The sequence below is a fragment of the Sapajus apella genome, unplaced genomic scaffold (assembly GCF_009761245.1).
Source record: "Sapajus apella isolate SASKATOON/1434 unplaced genomic scaffold, GSC_monkey_1.0 scaffold45, whole genome shotgun sequence".
Lineage (NCBI taxonomy): Eukaryota > Metazoa > Chordata > Mammalia > Primates > Cebidae > Sapajus > Sapajus apella.
Genome location: NW_022436985.1, coordinates 2231548 through 2241589, shown reverse-complemented (window position 1 = coordinate 2241589; position 10042 = coordinate 2231548). Strand labels below are relative to the sequence as shown.

The following is a 10042-nucleotide window of genomic DNA, read 5'->3' as shown; positions in this document are numbered from 1 at the left end:
AGTCATTTTACATTTGGCAGGTACTGTACAAATCAGTCAGCTCAGTCTGCGTGTCCTGGGTCCCAGTGCTGTGCAGGACCTGTCTCGGACCTGCTGTGCAGGACCTGTCTCGGACCTGCTGTGCAGGACCTGTCTCGGACCTGCTGTGCAGCACCTGTCCTGTGTGCTACCCAGATGGCGCCACGTGCATTGGAGCACCGGAAGGAGATGCGGCCGCGCCAGGCCTTCCGGCAGTCGTTAGGAGACGTCACCAACGCCGCGGCCGCCGCCATCCACAGCCCTCCATGAAGAATATGCCGGCTGCCTTAGTCTCCCGCGTGTTGAGGCGTATTGCGCAGAAATCAGCTCGCAGAGTGCCGGTGGCATCCTGTAACTATTCAAATGATGCTACATTCGAAATTAAGGAATGTGATCTTTATCTGTTGGAAGAGGGTCCCCCTGTCACCACAGTGCTCACCAGAGAGGAGGGGCTTAAATACTACAGGATGATGCTGACTGTTCGCCGCATGGAATTGAAGGCAGATCAGCTGTACAAACAGAAATTCATTCGCGGTTTCTGTCACCTGTGCGATGGTCAGGAAGCTTGCTGTGTGGGCATTGAGGCCGGCATAAAGCCCTCGGATCACGTCATCACATCCTATAGGGCTCATGGCACATGCTACACTCGGGGAATTTCTGTCCGATCGATTCTCGCAGAGCTGACAGGACGAAGAGGAGGTTGTGCTAAAGGAAAAGGAGGATCGATGCATATGTATACCAAGAACTTCTACGGGGGCAATGGCATCGTCGGCGCACAGGGTCCCCTGGGCGCTGGCATTGCTCTGGCCTGCAAATATAAGGGAAACGATGAGATCTGTTTGACTTTATATGGGGATGGCGCTGCGAATCAGGGGCAGATAGCTGAAGCTTTCAATATGGCAGCTTTATGGAAATTGCCTTGTGTTTTCATCTGTGAGAATAACCTATATGGAATGGGAACATCTAATGAGAGAGCAGCAGCCAGCACTGATTACTACAAGAGGGGCAACTTTATTCCTGGGCTAAAGGTCGATGGAATGGATGTTCTGTGTGTTCGTGAGGCAACAAAATTTGCAGGTGACTACTGTAGATCTGGAAAGGGGCCCATAGTGATGGAGCTGCAGACCTACCGTTATCATGGACACAGTATGAGTGATCCTGGAATGAGTTATCGTACACGAGAAGAAATTCAGGACATAAGAAGTAAGAGGGATCCTATAACCCTTCTCCAAGATAGAATGGTAAACAGCAAGCTCACTACTGTGGAAGAATTAAAAGAAATTGGGGCTGAGGTGAGGAAAGAAATTGATGATGCTGCCCAGTTTGCTACCACTGATCCTGAGCCACATTTGGAAGAGTTAGGCCATCACATCTACAGCAGTGATCCATCTTTTGAAGTTCGTGGTGCAAATCCATGGATCAAGTTTAAGTCCATCAGTTAAAGGGAGGCTAGGTGTGAATTTATCATCAGCCTCTCAATGGAACATTCATGGTCAAATTTAAGAAAACTGTGTTCTCAGCTCTGTTAAGTAGGAATAAAACTCATAAAAGCCTTTTAAACATTTATTAAAAGATATTAAGAGATTAAAAGAGATTGAAAGGCATACATTCAATAAAAGTGGTATTATATTCTATTTTACTGTCTTTTTTGCTTTAAAAGGTACTATATAGGTAATAATTGAGTGTGAATATCTTAAAGATTATTTTGAAATTTATACAAGTCTAAGATAGGAAAAGCAGATTATTTAACTTCCCAAACTATTTGTCATAATAGTTCCATTTGATTTAGCTTTATACTATTTTAATACTCTAAAGGAAAGATAGTTGTTTCCTGCTTCCCCTGCCATGGGTTTCTATGTAGAATCACAGTCCTGAGGTAAGGAGATTATTTCAAGCTACTCAGGACACCTATCAATATGTAACCATTTACTTGAATTAACTAATAATAAGTACAGTTTAGTGTAACAGTGTGCACATGTGCACTTGTGTGTGCACCCACACACGTGGTGCTGAAGCTTGTTAACACTGACCATTTTCCAACAATAAATGATATTTAACATGGCATGGGAGGAAAAACAAGGATTTTTTTTCTTATTGTATGTGAATATACAATTGTTTTCATATTATTGTCTATATTATGAGATAGATTATTATATTTTTAGTCTACTAATCTTAGGGAAAAATATAGCAAAAATTAAAATCCTGGGGAAAAACTGCATTCCACTTTCATCTTTAAAGCCACTCTTACTTTGCAATCCATTTATATATTCTAGAGTTTAATGGGCCATTCCAGTGAATTTCAGATTGAAAAATGAATAAACAGAGATGGTAACTTCAAAAGAGTTAAGCACAGGAAGTGATATTAACAAAAAGTTGAAAGCAAAATCTACCTTGCTTACTATTAACCATGTGTTAGTAATCATTACATGATTATTTAGTATCTTTTAATGCAACTGATCATTCACAGATAACTTTTTCCAAAGGAAAACCCAACAGGTCTTTTCTACCGTCCAGTACCATGTCAATTATCAAGTCATGATTTGGTGAAAGCAGTTTTACTTGATTATATTTGACTACCTGCAATCCTACTGAGCTTGGTGTTTGGTATATGTCATTCTTCTGAGATAGACTAAAAACAGAAATGAGAATTTATCTGTGATTTAAGAAACAGTAGGTGGAACATACTAACACAGTCAAAGGTTAATCCTTTTTCTTTACTGTATAGCATCTACTTTTACAAATAGAACCTAGATGCTAAGAAATAAGAAAACCAAAAGTTCAGAGGCCTGTGAGAAGGTGAACATATGTACATATATGTACAGGCTTTAATCTCTGTATCTTATCCCAAACAAGTTTAAACAAGTAAGATAACCTAACATTCTGTATTCAGAAAACAAAGATAAACATTGTTTTTCTTATATGTAAGTGATATTACTAGTTAACACGTTTTGGTTAGAATGCTGCAGCTGTTCAGAGGTACTTGGATTGGATTCCTACATTCAAAAACAAGGATTTTTATAAGAGATTCAGAATAATAAGTACATTCTTCTAATGATAAAGAATTCTTTTTATTTTGACATACTGATATTTTCACATATTTGCAAGTGAAAAGCTGCTCAATTAAAGCTATTTTACATATGTAACATACATAAATAATTTTTAAAGTTCTTTAAGGGATTACTTTGATGCCAGCAAAAATTAAGATACAAATAACTGATTAGAAATGAAACCATCCCTAAATCAAGATACACAGATATTGTACTTCACTTCAGGAAAATAAGCCAAATTTTGTTGTTAGAGGAATAAAATATGTTTGTCATAACACAATATAATCAAATTTCATTAAAGCAGGGAGTTTTCAATATTTTCTGTATTAAAAAAATGTTCAAATTTCTGGCATACATTGGTAATGATAATCATATCACTGGTTGCACACAATTCTGTTATCATGCAAACAAAAACCAACCGAAAAATTCAAATGTGTTGGTTTCAATTAGGTCAAGATTTATTGCTTGACTGATAATAGTAATAATTTATCAAGCTATAAAACAAAGAGGTGTAGAAATCTAGCAATTGGATTCTATTTCTCATCTATAGTACTGGGCTACTCAATCTGTTTTATCCTTACATTAAAATATGTACTAAGCTATGATAGCCATAATAATAATTTCACTGTTGCAGCAAAGCTAGACTATCTGAGAAAAGGAAGACTGCCTAATTTCTTAATCTTTATAATACATTATGATAAAGGATTGTGTAGTAAGTATAGAATGGAATAAGAAAGGAGGTTAAAAAAAGATTTATAAACGTTATACTAGAATATATCAGAATTACACTTTTTACAAAATTAATGGATATATCTTTCCATTTAGTGTACAAAAAACAGAGCATATTGTTAGGGAAATTGAACTTGAAAATTTGTGAGAATTAGGTTTTAAAAATTGAAATATAATTCACAGACCATGAAATTTACCCTTCTAAAAGTGTACAATTCAATGGTTTTAGTACATACACAAGACTATGCAGCCATCACCACTGTCTAATCCTAGAATATTTTTATCATTCCCATTTTCAGTCAATCCTATTTCTCTTGAAAACTACTAATCTACTTTTTGTCTCTAGATTTGCCTATTCTGGATATTTCATATAAGCCATGCAATATGTTGGTCCTATATGACTGGCTGCTATCCCTTAGCTTAAAGTTTTCATGTTTCATCCATGCTGTAGCATCAATCAGTATTATATTCTTTTTTATGGCTGAAAAACATTTCACTTATTCATCAGTTATTGAAGATTTTGAATTTTTTGTACTTTTTGACTATTCTGAATAAAGTGTTGCTTAGAAAAAATTCAATCACAAAGACAATAAAAATGTTGAATGTATTGTCTAAGGCAAACAACAATATTCCTTATGATGCAATCCCTTTCAGTTATAAATCATGATGAAGAAAAGTGTTAAAATACTCTAAACCTGAATATTTTTCAACTCACGTAACCTATTACTCCAATTAGGTTTTGAATTACAATTTTAGATTTGCATAAAATTTGAGAACAATGTACAGATGTACTGTACACACTGCAGGCAATTTCCTTTTTATTAACGTTTTATATTAGTGTATGGCAAGGAAAAAGGTAAATTCAGCAGGCTTGTGTTACTCAAAACCTGCACACTGAAAGAAAGACTTCTCTTCATACTCATGGGAGATAATCTCTGAACCCTTGTAATATTCTACCTGATATGAATGTTTTTGTGAGCCTCAGGCATTGGGCCATACTTTGTCAATATGACCAGAATAGTTTATTGTAATATTGTTAAGATAAACGATCCCTCTTTACTCCACTGAGAAGATATACCTGGAAACTTCTGCCTGCTTTGTCTTGAACTTATCTTCCTGTGTCTTTTCTCTTTGCTGATTTTAATTTATATCCTTTCACTATAACAAACCATAACTATAAGAAAATGCAACCTAGCTTCTTAATTATACAGAATAAGAAGCTATATAAAAAGGAGGAAGTCCAGAGATATGAAGTGGCTAATTCAGGTTCACACAATGATAGTGATAGCTATGGTATCAGTCCATTCTCATGCTGCTATAAGGATATACCTGAGACTGGGTAATTTATAAAGGAAAGAAGTTTAGTTGATTCAGAGTTCAGCATGGCTGAGGAGGCCTTAGGAAACTTAACAATCATGGCAGAAGGGAAAGCAAACCCATCCTTTTTCACAAGGTGGCAAGAAGAATGAGAGCAGAGAAAAGGGGGAAGCCCCTTATAAAACCGTCAGATCTCAGATCTCATGGGAACTTACTATCACGAGAGTAGCATGGGAGAAACCACCCCCCAATTCAATTACTCCCCACCAAGTCCATACCGTGACATGTGGGGATTATGGGAACTACAATAAAAGATGACATTTGGGCGAGGACACAGCCAAACCATATCAGCTACTAATCATAGCCACTATTCTATTTTTCTAGATTGCTTTTGAGTACAAGACACTATGCTTAGTATTTTGTATACATTAACTCACTTGATATTTACAATATCCATATAAAATAGGCATTGTAATCTCCATTTTACAAAAGAGGAAATTGAGGCACAAGTAAGTTGCTCAAGATTTTGCAATTCACAAATGGAGGATGCACGATTAAAAGCCAGGCAACAAAGTCTATATTTTGAAAATTACTGTTTTGTTCTGCTTTGTACAGTAATAATCACCCATGAAACCTGTTTTAAAATGGTTCATTAATAAATGAATGAACTAAACTAGAACTAAGGAATTTTATCAATTACTAAAATTGAGTCTAGATTTCAGGTCTAGAGTAGAAACACAAAGACCACGACTAGGAGGAAAACAGACACAGGAAATAGGAAGTAAGGCAGAATAAATATAGCCACAAAGTTGTAATACTCCTCCCATTAAGAAATTGGATCTATGTCCCTTCCTCTTGAATCTTATGACTGCTCTGGCCAATAGAAACCAGCAGAAATGATGCTGAAACGCAGTTTCTGGGTCCAGGATATGAGAAACAGGCAGCTTTTGCTTCATAGCTCTTGAAAACATTCTCTCTAGGAGCTGTGATTCTCCACTTTAGAAGTTCAAATACACTGAGAACCTCCTGCTAGAGAGGGCACGAGCAGACATTCTGATTACCAGTCGTAGCTGATGTCTGCCTTGCAGCCAAATTGGCAAAGGCAACAGAAACCTGAGTGATGCTCTCCTAGACCCTCCAGACAGCCCACAGACTAGCTGAAAGCTAACGAGTGATGTCAGACAATGTCTGGAAAAAGAGTAGAATCAAAACCAAACTCTCCCCAGATTGCCAATGTACCAAATCACAAGTAAAAATAAAAATGATTGCTTTTAATATTCTAATTTTTGAAGTACTTTATAGCAATAGAATAAAAATTGAGTTTAGACTCAGCAGAAATTAGAATTACATTGCTTATTCAAAGCCAGGGATCTCAGGAGAAGAGATGAAGGTTAGTAAACCAAGTCAGATTCAGAAAGCCCAAAGGATATTCCACTGCACAGGTTCACAATTTAGAAGTATCAAGGGAGAAGAGATGAGAACCAGTGAAAAGAAGACAGTGAAAAGGGACAAAATGACAACTGTTAAACATATAATTTTACAACATGTGAGGCTGGTTTCCAGATTAATCAGAATACCTACAACATGTGTTCTGAGGTTTTTGGAGTAAAATGTTGTCAACCATAGGCTTTGAAACACATTGCAGATTATATTTGCAATTTCAGCAACTGAGACTTGTCTGAGTCTGGGCAGAAGTTTTCTGTTGATTAATGAGTACTAGAGGTTAATGGGATAAATCCAGCACTTGAAATGCCAAGGAAGTATATAAATACTTTGTTGGGAGTGCACAGCTGTTTGGGACTCATCTAGCTAAGTAGTAAAGAGGAATCCGGGCAGCCAAGGGCTCAGGAAGAATAGAACTTGAGAAGCAAAGAGGGAATGAAGTCAGGAACTCAGCCAAGTTAATAGCCATTGGACAAGGAAACAGGCAACTAAATTGGAGGGCAGGGGAAAGGGTAGACATATAATGAACAAGAGCAAGGGAACCAGAATTAGGAGTTGTCACTTGGTGGCCCTTGTGCTTTCACAGAAGTCAATACCTACTGGATGAATTGTATCAGTGGTATCTCATGTCTTGATTAGCTCTTTAGAACCTAATGCTTCCTACCCAGGTTCACTAAGTCTTAAAGCAACCCTTCCTTCATGTGGCATGGAAATAAATTAGAGTCTGAACTCTGGTGTCATTCAAGTCTGGGTTCAAATCATGGCCCTGTCATCTATGAGAAACAGTATTTTGGAAAACTCAACTAATTCTATGTACCTTTGCTTCTTATCTGTAAGAAGATTCACCTTTTTGACCATTGTAAAAGTTAAACTGGATGCTGAAATGCAGTTTCAGGGTCCAGGATACAAGAAAAAATGTGCTCATTAGTTTCATCAAAGCAGGACAATACTTGGCACTAAGCTGACAAAATTCTCAGTCCTACAGTGAGAACTAAAGTAACATGTAATCCAGGCATACCCAATGTGATCAATTTCTGTGCCTGTCCACCTGCCCCTTCCTCCATTGTCAGATCCTCGCAAGCTCTTCAGTGTTGTGCTCATTGGTTTCATCAAAGCAGGGCAATACTTGGCACTAAGTCAACAAAATTCTCAGTCCTGCAGTGAGCACTAAAGTAACATCTAGTCTGGGCATACCCGATGTGATCAATTTCTGTCCATACGAAGAGAGCGCTCTTCACTTAGAAAAAGAGTATTTAGAAGAGAGTATCCCATGTCAAATGAAAGGAAGCAAAAATAGCAGGCATTTTACCTGTAGCTAGGTACAAGATTCACAGTGGTCAGAAGAAAATGAGAGCAGTATATGGGATGTCTTTTCTGAAATTCAGCCACCCTTTGTTTTCTTGTGACCCTCTTTATGTTAAGTCTCCTTCACCCAGCTTTGGATACAGAAAATCCTACAGAGGGCCAACAAATATTAACAGTAAGATTAGATGTACAAGCACTGGAACTACCCAATTTGATCCAAATTTTGTTCAGAACTGAGGTCATCTGATCTATTGACTATAGTAAAGTGTGTAGATATTGTGCAGGCACTAATTTTGCAAAATCAGGGATGTGGAATACTGCTTTTATTATAATATAGATGACTATGGATAACCTAATACTAGCAATTCCCTTAAAATTTGTCCTATTGTTTCTATTGTAGATTCCCTTTAAGGAACACTCTGAAATAATAATAATAAAAACAATGATCTGATCAGGCTTGGAACACAAATCAAACAAAAACTCTCCATTCAATCAGCATTATAATTCTTTTCCACTGACTTAATCTATGTCTATTTGATCTATGAGGCTGATCTATATACCAAACAGCAAGGATGAGAGGTCCCTGTACTGGAATTTGAGAAGAAATGGAAATTTTCTGCTGGCTTTATGCACAGAAAAGAACACAATCAAATTAGGAAACACTGAAGAGCAACAAAGACAGTTCATACAATACTTTCCTTTTGACAGGCCAATAAATACTCAAGCTGAATAATTTACCAAAAGAAAAAGGGCTCGCTGGAACCTCATGACCTTTTAAACAATGAGCAGGAGTTCAATTATCCGCAAATGTTCTATTAAAAGTCTGCTTTCCAGGACACTGTTATTTTAGGAGTCATACGTTAGAATTATTAATGAGAGGGAAGCACTGCCTTTGTAGTTTCTGTGTCCTGCTACAGTTTGTTACCTTGTTTTTAAAAACTCACTGCCACATGAAGTAGCACTTTGCCCAAAAAAAGGGGAAAAAAAATAGGAGGAAGCAATTATTTTAATAATGATTCTGGCAAGTACCAGCTATTAGATTTCACTGGAACACTTTATCTGCACATTACTAGAGTGATACTGTCACTTTAGAAAGTATGTAATTTGCTTCCATTAGAGACAGAGTAACATGCCAACAGCACTCAAAGAATTTCCTCTATTGCTGTCCACATGAACCACAGCGTTGAGCACTGCTAATCAATTCCTTGGGTGTATATAGGCTTCAAATACTGGAGATCTTTCTTCTTACTGTATCTTGTACAAGCCCATATCTTCCCTAAGACAAAGATCTGCAGAAGTCGTGTGTGGAATATCACATATTTTAGAATTAAAGCACTGGAGTTTATTGCAATTATAAAAGAACATTGTGAACTCGGTTCTTATGGAGGCAACACAGTTCCTGTGATTTAAATTTCTCTTCAAGAATCCTTTATCACTTCTCTCATCGTTTTTTTTTTAATATTCTTCTGAATCCTTTATGTATTTTTCCATATCTTTCTGAATTGTTAGATTAGAACTAAGAACTCCATGTAATAAAAACTCTGACAGGTCTAAAGTTACTGGAAAAATTGTTTCACTATTTACTGAATTATGCTTACTGAGGAGAAAAAGTTGAATTCTTTTATTTTTTTTTTTGGACTTTTTTTATTATACTTTAAGTTCTGGGGTACATGTGCAGATTGTGCAGGAGTTTTACGTAGGTATACACATGCCATAGTAGTTTGCTGCATCCATCCCCATGAGGGCACAATCAACTAAATTCTCAAATATACCTGCGTTCACACCCTACAGAGGTGGAAGGTTGTCCCTTCCCGGATGAGTTAACTTCCTGAGTCACCCTTTACTACTCTATTTAAAAAAGGAGTATCACACTTACCTTGCAATGCTGTTATGAGGATTAGAAATTACATGTATCAATTCCTTTCAGCTTGACACACATTGAATATTCTATATAGTAGGTATATTTTTCCTTCTCCTCCCCTTTTTTTCAATCTCCTGTCTTATGTGAAAGGTTTGATTTTTCTCACATATCTTCTCAGAAAAACATTTGCCTTTTACCTTTCACAAAAGTCATTTAGATTTTGACTCAGTCATTCCAAAAGCTTAGTCATGATTTTTATTCAAAGCTTAGTCATGATTTTTATTCACAGATTCCAGAAACTCATTAACTATCATTTGTATTA

At 36.8% G+C, this 10042-nt stretch overlaps 1 protein-coding gene across 1 annotated transcript; it reads left to right on the top strand.

Moving 5' to 3' along the window:
- The first annotated feature begins 225 nt into the window (after positions 1-225).
- On the top strand, positions 226-1650 carry PDHA2 (pyruvate dehydrogenase E1 subunit alpha 2). The gene has a single exon (XM_032239878.1). The coding sequence runs from the start codon at positions 285-287 to the stop codon at positions 1458-1460; it is 1176 nt and encodes a 391-aa protein (XP_032095769.1). The 5' UTR covers positions 226-284; the 3' UTR covers positions 1461-1650.
- Positions 1651-10042: the final 8392 nt, after the last annotated feature.

What these genes read in the sequence shown, in the direction of transcription:
- PDHA2 (XM_032239878.1), top strand. Translation starts at nt 285, where the DNA reads ATGAAGAATATGCCGGCTGCCTTAGTCTCCCGCGTGTTGAGGCGTATT.